General features: G+C 35.5%; 2 protein-coding genes across 2 annotated transcripts; one reads left to right on the top strand and one right to left on the bottom strand.

Annotated features, from left to right (window-relative positions):
• Nucleotides 1–309: 309 nt before the first annotated feature.
• LOC109046059 (succinyl-CoA:3-ketoacid coenzyme A transferase 1, mitochondrial-like) lies at nt 310–6,458 on the bottom strand. The gene is made up of 17 exons (XM_042778953.1): nt 6,248–6,458; nt 4,969–5,080; nt 4,654–4,744; nt 4,231–4,366; nt 3,498–3,647; nt 3,261–3,367; nt 2,936–2,996; nt 2,730–2,837; nt 2,477–2,591; nt 2,276–2,370; nt 2,132–2,180; nt 1,518–1,590; nt 1,284–1,359; nt 1,101–1,190; nt 927–1,007; nt 737–838; nt 310–490 (listed from the first exon to the last, which is right to left on the bottom strand). The coding sequence occupies exons 1-17, from the start codon at nt 6,341–6,343 to the stop codon at nt 455–457; spliced, it is 1,578 nt and encodes a 525-aa protein (XP_042634887.1). The 5' UTR covers nt 6,344–6,458; the 3' UTR covers nt 310–454.
• Nucleotides 6,459–9,456: 2,998 nt separating this feature from the next.
• Nucleotides 9,457–19,101, top strand: ghrb (growth hormone receptor b). The gene is made up of 9 exons (XM_019063857.2): nt 9,457–10,143; nt 13,824–13,909; nt 15,789–15,924; nt 16,133–16,299; nt 16,585–16,769; nt 17,043–17,184; nt 17,267–17,357; nt 17,689–17,758; nt 17,845–19,101. Exons 2-9 carry the CDS (start codon nt 13,834–13,836, stop codon nt 18,595–18,597), a joined length of 1,620 nt encoding a protein of 539 aa, XP_018919402.1. The 5' UTR covers nt 9,457–10,143; nt 13,824–13,833; the 3' UTR covers nt 18,598–19,101.
• The last annotated feature ends 1,987 nt before the right edge of the window (nt 19,102–21,088 follow it).

Raw genomic sequence — 21,088 nt, 5'->3', positions numbered from 1 at the left:
AAAAATCATGGGGTCCTTTAAGTACTGTAAAGAGGATGGTGAAATAGTGTTTTGTCCCAAACCCTGTGGAACACATAGACCTCTGTCTTCAGAGAGTTGTGCAATGTTTGTTGTTCAGGTTGATGACCAATCACAGAGTGACACTAGGGGCAAAACTTGTACTGAGCAGAGGTCCATTGAATGGCCTGTTTTTATATATCACAAAAAAAGCTTTGTTCATTGATTTGATCTATTTACACTATATTGGGTTGCATCTTACAGAAATGAAATGACTGTGCTGACAAAGCAACAAAAAATTAAAAACAAACATCACGCCAACATTATTTATTTTAAATTGGGGCAAGAACAAATGAATCAGAATTGTTGAAAAGGAGGCAGTCCAGTCCTCTCTCTTGCTCTTGTCCTGTCTCAGCATTCTGGAAGAAGGCCGTCAATATAAATCCTCAGTATTTCCTCATATCTGCCGCATCGGTCGTAAGTCTTGAGACACCTGAAAAATACCAGAATGACTTAACTGATGTATTTCATACTTATACACAAACCTTTCCCACAACGTTTCAACAGCTCATAATCTTGTTTACTAGATGAATCATTTTAATTGCATACAACTTTTCAGCACAGCCACTACGGAAGTAATTCAACAGTCATGACAGAGACAGTCCATGTTATTTTATTTATTCATTTATTATTATTATTATTTTGCACACTTCATCGGTTTGGTGTCTGTTAGTCTCACCTCAAACTCCGTCCCAGTGCATGCTTTGATGTCATCCGGTGTCAGTCCTTCCCAAATCTCAATGAGAGTTAAACCCTTGTTCTTATCGACATCAAACACTGCCTAGAACAGGTGACAACACAAATCCTGCTGTCCTTAAAAAGATGCAAGGTGTTAAAAAATGTATTTCTTTGAAATAAGTTTTACTGACCTTTTCAGTGATTATACGGTCAACACACTGTTTTCCAGTCAGAGGGAGTGTGCACTTCTCTAAGATTTTATGCTTTCCACCCTTTAAATTTAAATAAAAATTTTGCAAAGAGAGACAATAAATGTTAAAACAAAATGACTGTAAGTGAGAGATTGAAGATTCAGGGTATTGTACCTTGGCAGAATGTTCCATAGTAATGACTACTTTTGTGGCATCACTAGAAACCAGATCCATTGCACCACCCATGCCCTTCACCATTTTACCCTGAATAACACATGGTGCATGTCAAACCAAGCAAATGAAAATATACTGCATGCCTGCCAGTGATAATACAATAATAGAGCATGAAACTCATACCGGAATCATCCAATTGGCCAGATCTCCATACTTGGAAACCTGCATTGCTCCCAACATGGTCAGGTCAACGTGACCTCTAAACAAAAGGGTATAAAAAGTGAAGAAATTAAAGTGAAAGAAACATAAGGGGATCAACACAAAAAAATGTTCCAGAACATCAATTCTCACACTAAAAAAAATGCTAATTTCAAGTGCTGTTTGAATGTAGTTTATTCATATATGACCGATGCTCACCCTCTGATCATGGCAAAGGATTCATCGCTGGAGAAATACGCAGCTCCTGGATAAACTGTTACTGTCTCCTTACCTGAACACACACAAAAGGGCCATGATCTGGGTTTTAAAGGAGGATTTTATTATTATTTTATATTATATAATAATTATAATAATGTATGTCTAATATATAATATAAATATAGTATATTAAAGGAGGATTTTATTATTATTTTATATTATATATTATATATATATATATATATATATATATATATATATATATATATTATAAATTATAATAATGTATGTCTAATATATAATATAAATATATGGCGTTGACTCGTGTTCTTTCTTATGATTTCCATACTCTGTCCTCAGTTTTATTGTTTACACTATATATGATGTATGTAATGTGTACATTAATGTGTACATTATATCTGTGTACATTATATCTGTGCATAGCAAGCATATTGAGTATTCTGTACACCTTTCATACTGTATTATAGTCACTACATGGCTTCAGTGTTGGTGGATCTGGCACTAAAGATTTTCACTCACTGCTACATTTGTGTATTTGGAGTAACAATTTTATCAACAAAACATAAAATATGTTAAAGTAATAGAGGTCTACACCAGCATTGATTAAATCTGGATCCACTTCACTCTCTGTTGGATAGGGACCCTAAAAGTAAATTAAAACAGGGATTGGAAATTCAAAAGTGCAAATTCATTAGCTTGAAAATTACTCGCTCAGGTTATTTAATAGCGGAAACTGACCAGTCCCAAAATTCCATTCTCACTCTGCAGGTGGACGGTGATTTCAGGGCTTATGTAATTGCTGGCCAGCATAGGGATTCCAATGCCAAGATTTGCTGAGAGGGTTGTCAAGGTATGTGGGAACAGGACTGTTAGAAACTTGTACATTCTGATATCTATCATGTCGATAGTGATATCTGTGGTCAGGCTACCTAAGGATACCATACATCCCATCCTCAAACTCCAGTGCAGCTCGCCGGATGATTCTCTCCCGGGTAATATCTGAGTCCTGTTTGACTTTAGGTTTCTCTTCCTTGCTAGACTGAACCATCCTTTTCTATAAATAAAAGCAGTCCTGAACATGACCTACACATTCTTGTAAAGTTAAATATGTCCAAAATGAACAATATAGTGTGAATAATGAAATAAACAGCTCTAATTGTGAAAATCAGATAGGTTCAATTGTTTTTCTCACCTCAATTCGTTTTTCGTAGCTGGCTCCTTCTATTACCCGGTCTACATATATGGAAGGGATGTGAATATCTTCAGGACCAAAACTTCCTATATCAACAATCTCCTCAACCTGTGCACCAAAGTAAGTAATTTTCATTTTTAATTTATAGGCCGATTATAGAAAATGTCAAAGTTACAAAGTCCATCACAAATGGAAAGGTTACAAACCTCCACTATGGTAACTTTGGCCGCTTTACACATAGGCTGGTTAAAATTACGAGTTGTTTTCCTGTAAAAAAAAAAAAAAAAAAAAAAAAAAAGATAATGTTCAGCAAAGGCAAATAAAAAAAAGTTTAGTAATTATATATGAATACAGTTATTCTAGAAACAAAGAATTATAGATCAGTACACAGATAAAACCTGACACCTAGTGGACAATCTAGGGTAGTAGGCTCATAATTGATATTGAAATATTGAAAATAAGATAATTTAAAAAGACAAATGGTGTTAAAGTGTCATAAATAAAATAATTTTAATACACAAACTTCTTGACCTGAAAATAAGATTTCCTGCTTTGTCACATTTCCAGGCCTTTATCAAAGCAAAGTCACCCCTGATGGCTTTTTCCATGACATAATGTCTGCCATTAAACTCTCGGACCTGGACCAGACAATCAAAGGACAAAAACTTAGATATATGTATGTCATTTTTTTTTTTTTTTTTTTTTTTTGAGAGTGAAAAAATTACAGCAATCAACAACAAGTTTTGACAATGCTATGCTTCACCACACCTCTCTGCTTTTACTTTCAATGGCAATGCTGCCATCTTTGTTGTATTTTATGGGTGATCCGCCCTCCTGGATGAGAGTCCCATACCCAGTGGGAGTAAAAAATGCTGGGATGCCTGCACCGCCAGCCCGTATCCTCTCTGCTAGAGTGCCCTGGTATAGAATCAAATCAATCAAATAGTATTTAAAGTCAACGTGAATTATTGTTTGCAACCCTTTTTTCCAACCCATGTTTGTAACATGATGTATTTCTGAGTGAAAAGGTTATTCAGTGTTGAATTTTGAAGATTGTTTGTATTGTGAGTGTTACACACAAAGGGTCTGAATGCATGTTTGCTAAAGCAGTGCCTAAATAGCTATTAGTTATTGGTATCAAGCTTACACTGAATATTCTTCAAACTTTAGAAACTTTGGTTTTGGCAGGGTTCTCTCAAAGTTATGAACAAACGTTCTGCTAGTAACAAAAACAGAATTATCATTTAAAGATATCTTATATCTTGAAAATGTATAACATTTAAAAAACAATGTTTTAAACATTCAGAGAGCTTTTAGAAATAAAGTTTTTAGAATTTAATGGGAATGTTAGCATAACATTATTATAACCTGTTTTTGTTACCTGGGATATCACTTGACATCAGTTATTAAAGACTACCAATGAAAGATTTTAATAAAAGGAAATAGGAAATAGTCAATCTAGACTTGGAGAATGTAAACTGTGATGAGTTAAATGATCTACCTGAGGAGTAAGCTCTAATTCCAGCTCGCCTGATAGATATTGTCTCTCAAACTCAGCGTTTTCCCCAACGTATGAAGATATCATGCGTTTTATCTGTTTGGTTTTCAAAAGCATGCCCAGGCCAAAGTTATCAACCCTGCCATCAGAAACAATCACTTAGTTATTTAGTCACACATGAAATCACATTATACACTCTGGTGTTCCTTCAAGCCTTGATTCTTATGGGCCTCTTTCCCTTTTCCCCTCTTTCCTGCCCCTTGACCCAATCAGATTATTTCCCAATCTTTGTGTGTGTTTAAGGGTACATGACAGGAACCCGTTGTATATATATCCCAGTGAGTTCATCCACATTAGGGAATTCTCTGAAAACGCTGTGTCCCTTCACTGACTTTACTGATAACGTTAATTAGAGATCTCTCTCACCCAGCATTGTTGCTCACGGCTGTGATGTCTTTTACTCCTGTTTTTATCAGGCCGCTGATTAAATTCTCCGGGATCCCACACAAACCAAAGCCTGGGACAGAAAGGAGGGAAATTAAGCACACACGGGGATACTGCTTGGGCACACATTATGTTCTATCTACAGGAAAGGATATCAGGGGAGGAAATAACACTTAGCTGTATGAACAACTTATCAGATAGGACTGCATCCTAGCTGTGCAGAACAACATGTATAGAGGCCACATTTCAGTGGGCACATGTTTTAATATGGCTTAAGCATTAAGTTCTTCCTTATACCTCCGACAAGAAGCATGGAGCCATTAGGAATGTCTCTGACGGCCTCTGTGGGGTCCGAATAAAAACATGCACTCCATGACTGGGAGGTTGAGAAATGAGAGCAGTTGAATTCCTAATATGACAGGGAGAGCATGACACATTTTTAGGCACAATTAAAGTGAAAATGCATGTTTCAGAGTTATCTGGTAGTTAATTATGTTCTCAAAAAATTCATTCTCTACATATACATTTATATTTAATCAAATAAGACAAGTCAAGTAGTAGTTGTACCTTCATCTAAATATTTTTTTTTTTAATTATACTAATTGTTTCAGGACATTCAGAGTACATTCAAATCAAGGTTTTGATAATATTAGCAAAATTATAAAATGGACAATTCCCTTAATGTTTGCATAACCAATAAATAAAAATAAAAATAAAAATAAAAATAAATAATAATAATTTTAAAGAATTTAAAAGGTTTAGAACATTTTCAAAACTTAATGGGAATGTTAGCAAAACATTCTTCTAACTTTTTTTTTTGTTAACTGGGTTTTTCTCTTCTTTAATGAAAGTATCTTTACAATGGAATTCTATTTAAAAAAAAAAACCCTAGGCACTATAAAAAACAGAATATAAAAAACTGTTGATGCTCACAGTGATGTATATATAGCTGTTTGCTTCAGGCAAAACTTTAGCTCTTAGAAGACAAGTTCAAAGCAAACAACAACGTATTGGTAAACACATGTTTATTTTAATGTCTTATTAGTGCTTATAAAAAGAGCTGTGTTAATAAATCGCTGAAAAATCAACACAAACTGTGATTTTAATCATGCAAAATGAAACATGCAGTATGCCAAGCTTCATGCGTCACAAACAACCTGACAGCGCAATGTGGACATGTGGACACACTGATAATCTGTGCAAACATCATTGCTGTTCAAACAATGAATCAATACAGTGGGTATTCATTTATTTTAAAGTCTATTTTACATTTTTATTTTACACTTTTATTAAATCTGTTCCTTTGTATATGCAAAATATATAACTTTACAAAATAATTGTTTGAATGATTTGCATCATCTCCAAACTGATTAGGGAATAAAAGCTCTTTAGAAACAAAGACTATTCAAGGATTGGCATATATTAATTTTAGTCCCATCAAACATTACAGTAAACACACATGAAGAAATAAACATCAATGAATTCAAATGAACTCTCTGAAACATAAATTAATGCAATTATATTAACTTTTTTTTTTTTTTGTACTTAAAGGACCCTAAATTTAACTGTTACTTACCTTACTATGATGATAAATACATCCCTGAGGTGTTAATGATATTAGTCTGCCTCTGAGAAGAGTCTCTGACCTAGATAATAATCTCTGAAATGACATTTTCAGAACAACTTAAACTTTTTACTGTAAAGTAATCACTGTCTATTACAGAACCTGGATCAATCCTGCTCAGTTTTAAAATAGGGCAAAGGGCGGGTTTTCGGGGGTTTAGGGACAGTTTGAAGAGAACTTTTGTACTGTGTCATCATAGATCAAGTCATCCACGTCAGCTGGCTTCCACACATCAATAGAAACTAAATGCTACAAAATCATAAACCACTGTTTCCATTAAGTCTGACAGCTGTTGAGAAATTTCCAGACTACCACAATAATATTTGGAGTGGAACATTTACATTCTGACACTGGACACCACAGACACATGGTTGAGTTAATATAAGATATGTGTGTGTCTGTCATCCTGAGATTTATGAGAGTTTAAAAGTGGATCATGAGACTTTACTCTAAATGTATACAATTTTGATTCTGGAAATGAAAATTGGGATCTTTTAATTAATAGTAAGCTTGAATGTCTCTAGGAAACCAAACATTCAACAACAGACATGGAGAATGGGTTGTAGTACGTTTTGGTAAAACTCGGGTGCAGACAGGGGTGTAGCCACAATTTCAGAAGTGAGGGGAACAGAAATGTCATATATATTTATTCAAAATATTATATATATGTTTTTTTTTTTTTTTTTTTTTATTTTTTATTTTTTATTGGATTAGAATTCAATTTTGGTGTTTGACAATTAATTTTCATTTGTATGGTTCATGATTGGTTTATACACTACAAACCCTTTTTTCCATTTTTTTCATAGAATAATGTGGTAGAATATATTTTTTATTTTTTGTGTTGTTTTTTGTTTTATGTGAATATAGCTGTGTATTTTTTATATTTTTTTTTTTTTTTACCTGGAGATGATTTGCTAAAAACTATTATTTTTTGATGATTTAAATGTTGTACTTTTTTTTTTGATTAGATACTTTTATGGTTTTTTTTTTTTTTAGATATTGCGATAGCTGGATGCCTTTGTCCATATTAGGGATTTTGTTTCCGTTTTGGACTTTTCTGCATGAGACGCCATCTGGCTTCCAATATGAATGAAACATACACTGCATGAGAGTGTTTAGAGCTTCATAATGTTACATAAATATACCAATTTACAAAATTAACAGAATGCATAACTTATATACAAAACGGGATGACTAGTAATTTCCTACTGCTAAATTCTAAAAAAAAAAAGCAGAAGTGTTAATTATCAACCCAAATCCTCTGCATGTAAAAATCTAGAAAACTGTCTAACACTTGATGGCTGTGCTGTCAGTTCTTTGTCGTCAGTTAGGAATCTAAGTGTGCTATTTGATATCAACCTTTCCTTTGAAAGTCATGTTTCTAGCATTTGTAAATCTGCATTTTCCATCTTTAAAATATATCTAAATTACAACCTATGTTCTCAATGTCAAATGCAGAAACTCATGTTAATGTTACTCATGTTAATTCACGCGTTCATGACCTCAAGGTTAGATTATTGTAATGCTTTATTGGGTGGTTGCAAGATGGTTGATCAGCACCTAGAAACGACTTCACTCGTGCAGCGTAGGTGGAGTCTCGTACCTGTGCTGGTGAGTACTGTCCGCCATGTTTGGGCAGTTTGGATGCAAACAAAACAATGGATTATTATTTACCAAGAGATATGGATGTATGAACTAATTTCGATAAAAACACTTCTGGTTAGCATCGTTGAGCATTTCTTTTTAGTATTTTACTAGCGCAGGCGCTTATAAGCTCATAAATGAACTTGCAAACCCTCACCTCACATGTGAGACTGCAGCGAATGCGGCTTTGTGCGAAACCTATAAAAAATTAAATAAAATAAACGATATATTTTTAATTTTTGATCGAATTGTTGTGTGGGTCTACTCTAGAGTTTTTACTACTCCAGAAAACGACGAGCAACCCAACCCACCAACAGGCGAGGAAGATGAGGATGATAATCACAGTGGTCCAGCATATACAAAGAGAAAGGTTTGTTTGTATTTTTACCTTCCACATTCTTATTTTTGTAAATGCAGTTGCAATAAGAAAACGTAATTAAATGCATTAGCTAGTTTCAGCTATTTTTATGATGAGAATGTACTGTAGACATATATGCATCAGTTTGTCTGAGATCATCTGCAATATCTCTGTCCTGCTTTTACAGATTTTAAATATAAGCAGACTATACAGATGCTCATCTCTGCCCAAACACACGTGACTACAACACAAACACAGCATCACAGTTCATCACTTTACTCAGTACTTCACTCAGGATGTAAAGACACACAGGAGTAACTGATTATTTCTCTTAACATGCTACACATTTCTTTTAATATTTCTATGTTTTGTAGTAACCAATAGAAGCTGAAGGCATGGCAGACGTTACTCAGAAACTTGTGAACACTGAGCAGTGTTTGGAGTCCAAGACATCATCTTTATTATACTTCTGACTGAACTAGCAAGGAGCATTAGAGACAATGAGAAAGTACATTCAAGTAAAATGTTTGCATTGACCATTTCACCGTGTTATTTTTTGCAGTAACTGCAGGGAATATTAACTGAAGAGGCCTGATCAACAGATCTACTACTTTGGATCTACTGAATGTGTCTTTTTCAAGCATTTTATTGCAGGGTTCACTGTTATTTTTCTGTATAGCAATGACTGGTGAAAAGTGTTTATTAATTTACTTCATTGTATAGTTAACCAGAATCCTGTCTTTTACGTTTTACCAAACCTCTTATTTTTGTTTCTCTGCAGAACTTAAAAGAAGTTACTTTGAAGAATGCTGGTAATCAAACCCAATTTTTTTTATTTTATTTTCATTGGCATTTACAATATGTTCATTAGTGTTTTTGCAGTTAAAATGACTTTTCACCTTAGTAAAATGTAACAACCAACATAAAATAAACTGCAAGAATCTAAAAGAAAGACAAACTTTTGAATTCTCCACTTTGCCCCACAAACTTTTCTACTACACGTTTGTTTGTTGAATCTCGACTGTTTTGGACTGCAAGACCCCTTAAACACGTGCCCCACTCCAGTCACGTGTACCCATTCAGCTCTGCATTGTTTATCATATATGTAAGCGCCTGTATATGGAGTGCAAAACACCACAAAACCTGCCAACAGCAAACAGGAATAAGCAAGAATTCGATGGCTTTGTGAAAACCCAACTAAGCTCAGATTCTGAAAATTTGTGTTAATATTTGCAGCTTTAGGGGGAGAGGAAATAATCTCAGCTCTCATCGCAAGGCTCGATTGATATATTCCGCTATATTCTTCTAACAGCGCTCGATTATAAAGATGAACACAAACGCTGGCGTAGAGAAATAAATAACGTGTATACCATTTTTCCTAAAGACTGGTTGTTGGAAAACACTGTGACGCTTGTCAGGGCGGAGTCCCGTGTACATTTATTTTTTCGCATGCGAAACTCTACATGCAGTAAACCGATTAAGAGTGCATTGCTGTATACGGGTTACTTATGTATAAGGTTTACTTATACGCTCCCTTCACAGGGTGCTTCAAGGAAAAGTGGCGCCTTTCTTCGAATGTGCCCTAGAAAAAAAGAAAAACTATTAGGCTACGGATGCTGGAGCCACATTTGCAGAGGTCTGAGGTCCTGTCAGAAACACAGGACACGTTTTAGGCAAAGGGTTAGAAGAGAAAAGAGGTCTAATTTATGATGCTTGTTCTAAAACGTTAATAGAAGATATGAACTAAACGTGCTACTATCATACGAAGAAGTCGAGCTTCCCTGAGGAATACTTTCATAGAAGTTACGGATCTACGTTACTAATCTGAATCGCACTCTTGGAAAAGGTGAGTTCAGTGCAGTAAGAACGTGGGATTTATTCTGTATCTTTCCGAATTTAAGATGTTGTGGAAGATTAATATTATGAAATAAAATTTAATGGCAAATCAAAAAAGCATATAATAAAGATTTATCATGTAGACGTCATTTTTAATGCATGTATCACCGTTTGGAATATTTATTTGTTTTTACGTTTTGTTTATGCTTGCATTACAACCAATAAGGATTCGTTTTAGGCTAACGTAACATCACAGCTGAATAGTTTTCACATAGTGTTTGCGGCCAGATGTGAATGATTAGGCTATATTCAGTATTTTAAGTTAAATATTGCATATTCGCATGATGGTGTGTGTGATATTGCTTTTATACTGTTTATATATATATATATTTTTTAAAATCGTTTATTTTAGACATATTTAGGCATTTTAGTTTATTTCTTCTCCGTGAAAATTACATCGAAAGAAGCCAACCTTTCACAAGCTTCCAGAGTCACCAAGCAAACTAAAATCCGTGTATGAGTGGAGCGGAGCGACAGAGATTTTTATTGCTCCATTTTGAAGGGCTCATCTCTATGCCATAATCTCTTCAAAGGGTTAGAGATTCAAAGTGTGTAGGGGACCAAAAAAAAAAAAGAAAAACCCTTCCTTGGAATACAATTCTGCATCATCTTGCCAGTTAAGGAGGCACCATCCATCGTCACACAATTGAACCTACACAAAGAATCATGGGAGCAAGGTGTCCAACATCTGTTGTACCCTTCGAAATCTTTCATACCAAAGGACCCTTTGAATTGGCCAGGGGTTTGTTCTTCGTACCTTGCTTAATACAGCTGAGATAATTCGACAGATGCCAGATCTTTTAATCCTGATAACTGATCTCTGGCTAATTTGGTTCTTCAAACAAGTTAGTGGATTTGATTCAAATATCTGGATTACGGAGATTGCTCCGTGTCGACATGTTCATTGGGAAGGGCAGATATATCGATACTCAAAACCATGATCAGCAATACAGTGATTGGCTGGTGGCAAGACAGCAACATAATGTCATATAATTAAAGGTGCTGTACGTAGGATTGACACTGAGTGGTTGAACTAGGTTGAACTATTGCAGTCCAAATTCAAAATATTGGAGAGTGGTTTTTTTCCGGCCCCTCCTCCTCAGACTTGATGCACAGTCAGGTTGCCAGATTGATGCTCCGACCCTTTTTATTAGCCAGATTCCATGACTGAAATAAAATACGTTGTGTTTCCCGCCAGCTGTCAACCTGGGGTGACGAAATACACCTGGGTAAACTGGCAGTGGGTGGGTTTCACAAACCAAAACAGAGACCGACATTCCGGCCCGGAACGCACATTTTCAAAGGAGAATAACTAACTGTAGCATTGTTTTTCAGATAAACAAATATGTTAACTTAGCATGTTTCTTAAATATCTGCCAACATATTATGGTATTTTTATGCTTTAGTAGAGTCAAAAACTTGCATACAGCACCTTTAAGATCAAGGAAACAGTGAGCATAAAAGTTCTAATAGATAAAAAAAGTGTAAATGTTTTTAAAATGATTCCTAAGTCTTTTTCACCATTTGTACAGATTTTGCATTTTTCAATGTCAAAAGTATTGTAATTACCAATTAATTTAATTTGGAAGTGGGTTTGTTATATATGACAGAATTAATTAATGTTTCTTAATCCACAAGATCTATTTTAACACACAGCTGACTGTGTTTAAATTAATTGTGCATCATAAAAGTATTTTGAGATTTGAGAAGTGGCCTGCATCTCCTGCAATGCATCGAAGCCACCCTTTGCATGCATATCTTACTGTGTTTAGATTAATTGTGCATCATAAAAAATCCTAATGCATGGCCTCTGTTATTATAGACAAACTGTAACGTAAAAAAAAAAAAAAATGTGTGTAATGACTGCATACTTGTATGACTTTCAATATTATTCACTTAGACAAACTGTACGTAATGTGTGTATGACTGCATATTTATTATTCTAAAATTGTAAATGTCTTCAATTAGTAATTTTGGATTTTTTTGATTTTTTATAATAAATAGTAAGTAATATTTTTTTTTTTGTTTTTTTTTTTTTTGTTTTTTGTTTTATATTTGTATTTTTTTTATTTGTTTTTTATTTTTTTTATTTTTTTTTTGATTACAATTCTAATTCATAAAAATACATTTATGTGAAATAAGCCTGCTCCTGAGCATGTACGGTGTTGAGCTAACAGATATGTTGGTATGACAGCAACTCCACGTGGGTCTGTCGTACTCTTTATGCCAATCAGCTGCGAGCTGACCATTTGAAAAAACCTAACAACCCTGGATCATGTAAAATAAGCAACAATAAAATACAGCTACTTACTGCGTAATCCCCGCTCAGCTCGCCGTACGCAAGAACGGACCACAGATTTTTGTGACAGCACTTCGTTTTGAGTCTGCCACGTCAAAACGAAGGAATGACATTGTCTCTTGTGTAATTAAGATGAGTGGAATGGAGTTTTGTTTTGTTCGTTTTGTTTTGGATCTTCTATTCAACATACGAAGAATGGACCACAGTTTTGAGCACTTCGTTTTATGGACTAGCTTCAGCTCCGAACATTTGTGAAATGTATTTTATGAATATATAATTTATTTTCCAGAATATATTTTTTTTTTTTTCCATGATTTTTTTTTTGTGTGTACGTTGAATTAGGTTTCATCCACCCAATTATATTTGAGACCCCCATATAGAACACTAACAGAGATCCTGAAAAAACAGAGATCCTGAAAAAACATTTTTTTTTTACTTTAAAAACCTGTTTCTCGCTGGAGGCAAAAGTAGACAACTTGACGTTATTTGTGTGTAAAAATACAATATGTTAACACTCTCCACTCACAAACTCTGAACTGGAACGCCATGAACACAAGCAGGGCTACAATTGGAGAGAAGCCCCAGTGGACAGAATGCTTAGTGCCACTACATTTATTTGACATGCAGTACTGAAATACTATAAAGACGGTTGGTTGATTGATTGATAGATAGTCCCTTGATGTATTGTGGTATAGTGTGTAGTTGAACTGTCATGTTAAATAATAAAGGTTCAGAGACTTTTACAGACTCCTTTCAGGAATCTTCATATCAAACACACAGCACTCCTATTACTGTACCTACTTTCTAATGAAGCATTTTGACATTGTAGAACAGGCTGTGCCCATTTTATCAAGGACCAAGCCCTTCACCCTCAGTTTGAGTTTGTTATCGCTGTACTGCTGCACTGGGTGTGAAGGCCATTTAAATCTAATAGAGAAGGGTTGTGATCTGCATGCAGTTGAAGTGCAGAGTCAATAGATGGATTTCTGAGAAGACGTTTTCCAGAAGCAGATTGGAGCAAAGCCATGCTGCAGTGAGGATATATTTCACAATCGCTGGCTAGAGCCTTTGGCTTAAAATGGATGTCAGAGGACAGTGTTTACTATGATTTCATAAACCTTTTAGTATCATTTACTGATTCATTTCCACAATTAAACAAATGAATAATTTGACTTGGTTATTCAAATAGAAAGGGAATGGCCTAACAGTGCTTGAAATGAATTAGAGTAAAGACCATGACAGTTTAGAACCATTAGCTGGTGGTTGCTTCCATTTTTAGCAATTTTGTTTGTTAACTGACTTCATAATGGACCTTATTTTGGTTTTCACAGGAACTAAATCATGGAGACTGCCCTTCTCATCTGTATCTTGTTGACCTGTGCTGTGGCAACACAAAGTGTGCCCCCTACAATACAAGGTTTGCAGTTTTTATATCTACAGTTTCGTGTGGCAGTTTTAATGTTTTGCACTAACATGATTTGTCTGGCTTGAGAGGTTAGAAATGTCTGTCAGAAGTCTTCCAATGGTATGTCTGCCATATAATTGCCACACTTAGCCACTTTCGGTGACTTTTTTCCCTACATACTCCTTTAAGAGCCTGTTGTACAATAGTTTAGTCAAACAACAAGAAAACAGGATGCTTTCTTTAGGAACCCACCCTCTCTGGGGAGCCATTGTGGCAGCTCCTTGCTTTCTTCAAATACTCAGAGAGTCTTAAGGGCCGCTGTATAATGCATATTGTTTGGCTTTTACATAAAATAAATCTATTAAGTAAAACAGATTTTTAATAACAGAACTCCAAACGAAGGCTACAGAGAAATTGTGTCTTTAGTTAAGCCCACATATAAAATATTAGAAGGCTGAAATTTGAGCTAGAACCAAGATTTTTCCATGACTGGAGTTAATTACTTACTCTGCACACTTATATTTCAGCTTTTACCGCTGCACTCCTGTCCTTCACCAGACCATTTTTAAATACTTTCATTTTGAAGTGCTGTCTTTTGATCGTCTCTGTCCATTATGAGTTCCATCAGACATGTTTTCTGCTCCATTTTATAGAAGTGGGCTGCAGTAAGTGGGAGGAAGTGCATGTTGCTATATGAAATGGATGGTTAGCTTCACACTATTATTCTGCAGGTCTATGTGCTGGATGGTTGGTTTGATTCTATTTTTTTTTATGTATGTGTGTGTTATATATTAGTTTGTTTGTTTGGTAATATATAAATTATATATATATATATATATATATATATATATATATATAATATTATATATATATATATATATATATATACTGGCCGATTTATTGCACAAAAAAAAGCCAAGTAATTATGTAGTTTTAAATATGTAAAAAAAAATCCTTTATCAGCCAGATTATTGTTAGTTTCCTGATCAAACTCATAAACAAGAGATTACATATTTGCAAATCAAGCAGGTAATTTAGCTCTGTAACTAAATACTAATACTGATACATCACTAACCCCAAACAGACACAAACCAAGCTAGTATGATGGCTCTTAATGACCTTTCATCTGTATTTCCTGAAAAAAACGAAGAAAAAAAAAGAACTACACAATATGAGATGATGTAATCACCTGTAAAACACTGGCAGTGTAAATAAGCAGACCATATAGATTGTGCTGTGGTCTATAAATAAAACCTCAATAGTTCTTCTGTTATACTCGAATTTAAGATGAATCGTACCTTTGGGAACTATGTTTAAATTTAGCTGTTAGTTCTAATCGTCAATTAAAGTTTTATCAGTGTTGCTGTCTAAATGCTGTTAGCTGAGCAGCTAGGGAAGATCCTTCCAAAGATATTGCAGTCAGTAACGGCGCACTGCCACTCAAATGCTTTTACATGCGAAACATGCCAACACACATTTCCAGGAAAACACAGCTGACAGTTGTAGCCCTACTGGGATTTATGTTACATCCTGTTAGTCCAAAGCTGCTTTATACTGAAGGACATTCACTGAATTTGTGCCTTCAGAATATTATTCTAGTTGTAAAACATTTGATCATTGTCAGCTGTGCTTAAATAAAGTATAATAAATAAATAAAGTAAAAAAAATATGAAGCTGTAGAATATAGAATTGCATTACTGATGTCACATTCATATGTCTTTTGAAATATTTCATTGCTGCAAATGCAGCAGATGTAGTGACACATTATAATAAAGTCTAATTAAAAACTTGACCTTCCTGTTATTTTATTCTGGTCCTTCAGACTTCTTGGAAGCATGCCTTAAAGCAAGTATGTTCAACAACAGCAATATTTCCTTCATCTTTTTTGCAGGTCAGACTTCAACACTGCCTCATCTGACTGGCTGCTTTTCTCGAGAGCTGATGACTTTCCGTTGTCAGTGGGAGACTGGATCCCTCCAGAACCACACAGAACTCGAGGATCTGAGTCTTTTCTACATGTTAGAAAAGTAATTAGTAACACATAACATCATAGAATGAAATGCACTATTGATACAATAAAAAAATGCACGATATTCATTATTATTTGTTAACACAATTCTTATGCACCTGCAAGTAAAGAGAATGAACAAAAAATTTACAATCAGTGAAGCAGTTAGGTTGCTAGATAAATGACTGTTCTTCTACTTAATGATCACCAATTTCCCATGTCTGCAGGGATTCTAAGAAATGGATGGAATGTCCAAGTTACAGTTCCATAAGAAAAAATGAATGCTACTTTGATTCCAGTAATACCATTATATGGTTCTCTTACGTGGTCCAGCTGCGTTCACGCTCTCTTGATGTTGTTTATGATGAAATGTCCTTCAACGTGGAGGACATTGGTAAGCCATGTCGTAAACACAGATGTTGACTTTTTGTTTTCTTCTTTCTTGGCATGCCTTCAAGTACACATTCCCATGTGGCAAAATGGCTTTCAGTATATTTTCACATATATTTTTAAATATTTCAGAATATACTTTTTTTTTTTTTTTTCCTGAATGGAATGATGCTCTCTAAAACGCTAAGCATTCCCACCATCCTTGCAAATAACTTAATCACCATTTCTAATGTGTTAATGCGCAAAATATTTGCAAGCATGTATTCATTGAGTTTCATTATTTTCTCAGTGTTTCCAGACCCGCCTGTGGGACTGAACTGGACTCTTTTGAGCATGGGCTCAACTGGCTTAATCTATGATGTGGTTGTGAGCTGGGATCCACCCCCATCTGCTGCAGAGAATATGAAAACAGGATGGATCTTGCTGGTATACGAGACACAGTACAGAGAAAAGGGTTCAGATCAGTGGAACTCAGTGAGTCTCACACAGCGTTGTGCAATCAGCACCACCAGATTTCTAATAAGCTCCTAATGAGAAACAGACTTAAAGTCAAGTGTTTGTCTTGAGGAGTTCCTCCGAAGCTTTATTGAAAGTGATTTCTAAGAACACTCACAAGTCATTACATTTGATTCACCATGTTGAAGACTGTGACCTGGATTTTGCAGCCATAATAAGACGCGTTTGGAGCTCATTATCTTCAAGGTTGGAGTGTTATGAAGTGTCTTATTCTTGTTTGTCTCTCTACAGCTGGATAATGGCAAAGACACACAGGCGCACATCTATGGTCTGCGCAGCAACATTGAATATGAAGTCAGAGTCAGGTCAAAAATGAGAGGCTACAACTTTGGTGTCTTCAGTGACTCTATCTTGATACTTATTCCTAACATAGGTCTGATTTAATCCTGAATTTGGAAGGAAGTTATTTAATTTTTTTTCTTTTTCAATTGATTGATGGTTTGAATGTCTTTCAGAATCAAGAATTCCTGTTACAGCTGTGTTGGTCTTCGCTGCTGTTGGTATCGTGATTATTTTGATGCTGGTTGTAGTTTCACGTCAACAAAAGTAAGTACCTGCTGTTATATAACCGTGTAAAGGAAATCTGTTAGCATTATGTATGATTACAATAATTTCCTGTGATATTTCTACATAACCTCTCATTAGTTTCCTCGGCCTTTCCCTTTCCCTTTCCTGCTGTACCTTTAATGTTCTACTGCATTTATTATTTTTTTATTGCACTGCAAATAAATTCCACAAGATATTACCAATTAATTCCACTTTACTGTACTGTACTAAATTCATGACCTGAAAGTCATGAAAAAAATATCTCTATATATATTTGTTGTTTCAAAACTTCTAATCGCATAGTTATCAACTTCACTGTGGCTTGTTATAGGTTAATGGTGATTTTCCTGCCGCCAGTCCCTGGACCAAAAATCAAAGGAATTGATCCTATGCTTTTACAGGTATTTGACTTCACATCCATTTTTGTAGGACTTTGAGGGTTTGTTCTGCAAATTAAAGCTGTTCTATTTGGTTTGTTTCTTCACAGAAAGGTCAGCTGAGTGAATTCACGTCAATCTTAGGCACCCAGTCGGGCTTGCGGCCAGAACTGTACAGCAACGATCCATGGGTAGAGTTCATAGAGGTGGACATCGACGAACCACATGAGAGCCAGGAGGAGCTCCAAGTCTCTGATTCACCTCAAATGTCCAGTAGTTTCAGGGATGATGACTCGGGTCGGGCTAGCTGCTGTGATCCAGACCTGTCAGATCATGATCAAACGGATCTACATCACCCTTCAGCCAGCAACCACGATGGTTTCCACCCATTGACACGTGCACAATCTGGGCCAGAGCAACCTGCAGCTGTCTGTCCACATGACACTACCTGGTCAAACAGCCTTTACTCACAAGTGAGTGATGTCACTCAGTGTGGTCAAGTTGTGCTTTCTCCTGAAGAGCAAGAAACAATGGCTCTGAAGGATAAAGACCACAATAAGAGGAAAGAAATCCAACAGTTGGTAGTAATTCCTGACGAAAGAGGCTACACCTCTGAGTTTGTTGCCAGCACAATCAGCACCCACCACAATAAAACAAACCCACCGGCAGACCAATCACAGAGTCAAGAACAACACGGTGCATTCAGGGACCTTCAAATCCTGAGCACTGAAACGGTTACGTCGCCACAGTCCACTGCATTTCCCATCCTTGCAATGCCTACCAGTCCAGAGTACACCATTATAGATGGCGTGGACTGGAAAAACAGTCTCCTCCTGAAACCTAATACACCAACTGCCCCATAGAAGGCAGCGGTAAAGACTCCTGAAGGGTACTTGACTCCTGACCTACTTCGACAACATTATACCTTGACTAAAAGTGGAGTATGTTTGCTCTGTGAGATATCTGACATGGTTAGCCAACACCAAACAAGATGCGTCAAGCATTCTCTAGTGGAATGGATGTCATGAAACTAACAAATCTATTGGCAAGCTAATAACTGGCTGTATTAGGCCTAGAATCTTTTCTTTATTCTCCTAATTTGGATGGTTAACAGCTTCAAGAGTTAGTGTGAGCAGATATGGAGCAGAAGAATATTAGCTGATTGTTTACTGTCATAAAACGATAACTGATATTTTATGCCCTCACATGTTGTGTAACAGCTATAATGCTCTATTACCGCTCCATATTTTATGCACTTGTATTATTTGTTTTCACTGAACTAACTACCAGCTATGTCTGTGCAAACTGTAAAGTGCCTACTTTAGATTATACTATATTTCAACATCAGTGTTAAAAATAGTGCACATTTAAATCAAAAGGGGTTTATGTTTATTGTTAATTGTTATTGTCCTTGGTTCTTTTTTTTTGTGTAATTTTATTGAATGGTTTTTTTGACAGGTTTTTGTGAAATATGGTCTTTTTTTTTCTTTTCACGTAACAAGCATTCTTAGCTGAAACAAACACACACACACACACACACACACACAAATGGCTTTTTTGTGGTTGTTGTTTTCAGCTGGGTTTGAATACTCATTGCTATGTTTTAGCCTTGGTTCAGTATTGCTTATCAGTGCACGTTTTTAAAGCTATAATATGACTATAATGTGTATAGTACATACGTGGTCTATAAATAAATGGCAGCAATGAACTTAGAAATATTGCTTTTGCACTCTGTCACCTGTGCTACTTCCAGGGGTCACGTGCTTGATATTTTGAAGAAAGGATTTTCCCACATGCTCCTTTCCAGGTGTTGATCTTGCAACGCCTGGAAACAAACATACCGTGAATATCCGTAGTTTATATGTATTTTACTTACAGTACATTTATCTTAAAAGCGAGGAAGTGTTATTTATTCATTGTTGCCCAACTTAGACTCAAGATGAAAAAGCTCACTGTCGTCGACTTGACTACACTTGTCAAAGATTTCCTCCAACTGGAGCATTTAAGGCCTAAATGTATATTTAAGATATTAAAATAGGCCTTGTGAAGAACGTGTCATTATAAAATCTGTATGAGTGTACTAATGTACTGTCAAAAATTACTGTTTTGTATGATTAAGAAAATTACGGAGATGAAAGGGGAAAATAATACTCTTGAAATACAGCTGGACGAGACTAGCAGACTTCAGAACAAAGAGAAAGAGTTAACTGAAAATTAGACAATTATGAGGTTAAAAAAGAAACCTGTACTAGTTTCTTTCTTCTGTTTAACACAAAAGAAGATATTTTGAAAAATGATAGTATCCGAACAGTTGATTGGCACCATTGACCCCATCAACTGTTCGGATAGGCCTTCTAGCATTTTTCAAACTAACTTCTTTTGTGTTCAACAGAAGAAAGAAACACAGGTTTGGAATACGTGGGGGCTGAGTAAATGAAGACAGAATTTTCATTCTGGAAGTGAACTACTCCTTTAACCCTTACTCTTTGCTTAATATAATTTAGGACCCTATCCAAATAAAAAAAATGTTAATAAATAATCACAACTCTATGTAGTTGAAAATTAAAGACTGAAAAATGCAGCTCTTCAGATGAAGAAAGAAAATGAAGCAGAATTAGAGGTAAGATTGGCATGTATTCAGATATACTACTGCTGGCATAAGCATAACACGTAAGAAGTTTTAAATGTCTGTGCTGGTTCTGCCCCCGTGTGGTTGTAGGAAAGCAATACTCAGCTTCAGAGAATGGCAGCTGAGATGAAAGGCCTACAGGATCAACACCAGATGGAGATGGAAGACTGTTATAAAGAAACCCAAAGGAAATGTGATGGGAAAATCACAACATCTACTGTCCTTATCAACATAAATAAAACCAATGAGACAGCCATTTGGAGGAGATGAGAAGGCAGATGAGAGAGAAGGAGAAAGAAATGCAGAGGCCAAATCATTAACATTCAAATGGAGGTAGAATTTAATTTGAAAACCTAGTTTTTTTTGTGTATGAATGAAACTTTAACAAGTTTTCATACACTATTGGTTTCTTCATTTGTTGAAGGTTAAAAATTATTCTTTTGCAATTCGGTGCTAAGCTTGCAAGGGCCCAGAGCATGTCCACAAAGAGTCACCCGCAGACACAATCTTATGCTCCTCATCCACAGAATATCTTTAAAAGAGTGAGTTGTACTGCATGCATCATCAAAACACCTCATGCCATTGAGGAAAGCAAGGTTTCTGATCACACCTTTATTTTTCCCTGTATATTTACATTTGCACTTACATATTGTTGCTCTTTTGTTAGTTATGATTGCTTCTATTGTCCTCATTTGTGAGTCGCTTTGGATAAAATGACTAAATGT

Source organism: Cyprinus carpio, chromosome A21 (assembly GCF_018340385.1).
Source record: "Cyprinus carpio isolate SPL01 chromosome A21, ASM1834038v1, whole genome shotgun sequence".
Taxonomy (NCBI): Eukaryota; Metazoa; Chordata; class Actinopteri; order Cypriniformes; family Cyprinidae; genus Cyprinus; species Cyprinus carpio.
Note: the sequence above shows the minus strand (reverse complement) of the source record. Positions and strands in the feature narration are given on the sequence as shown.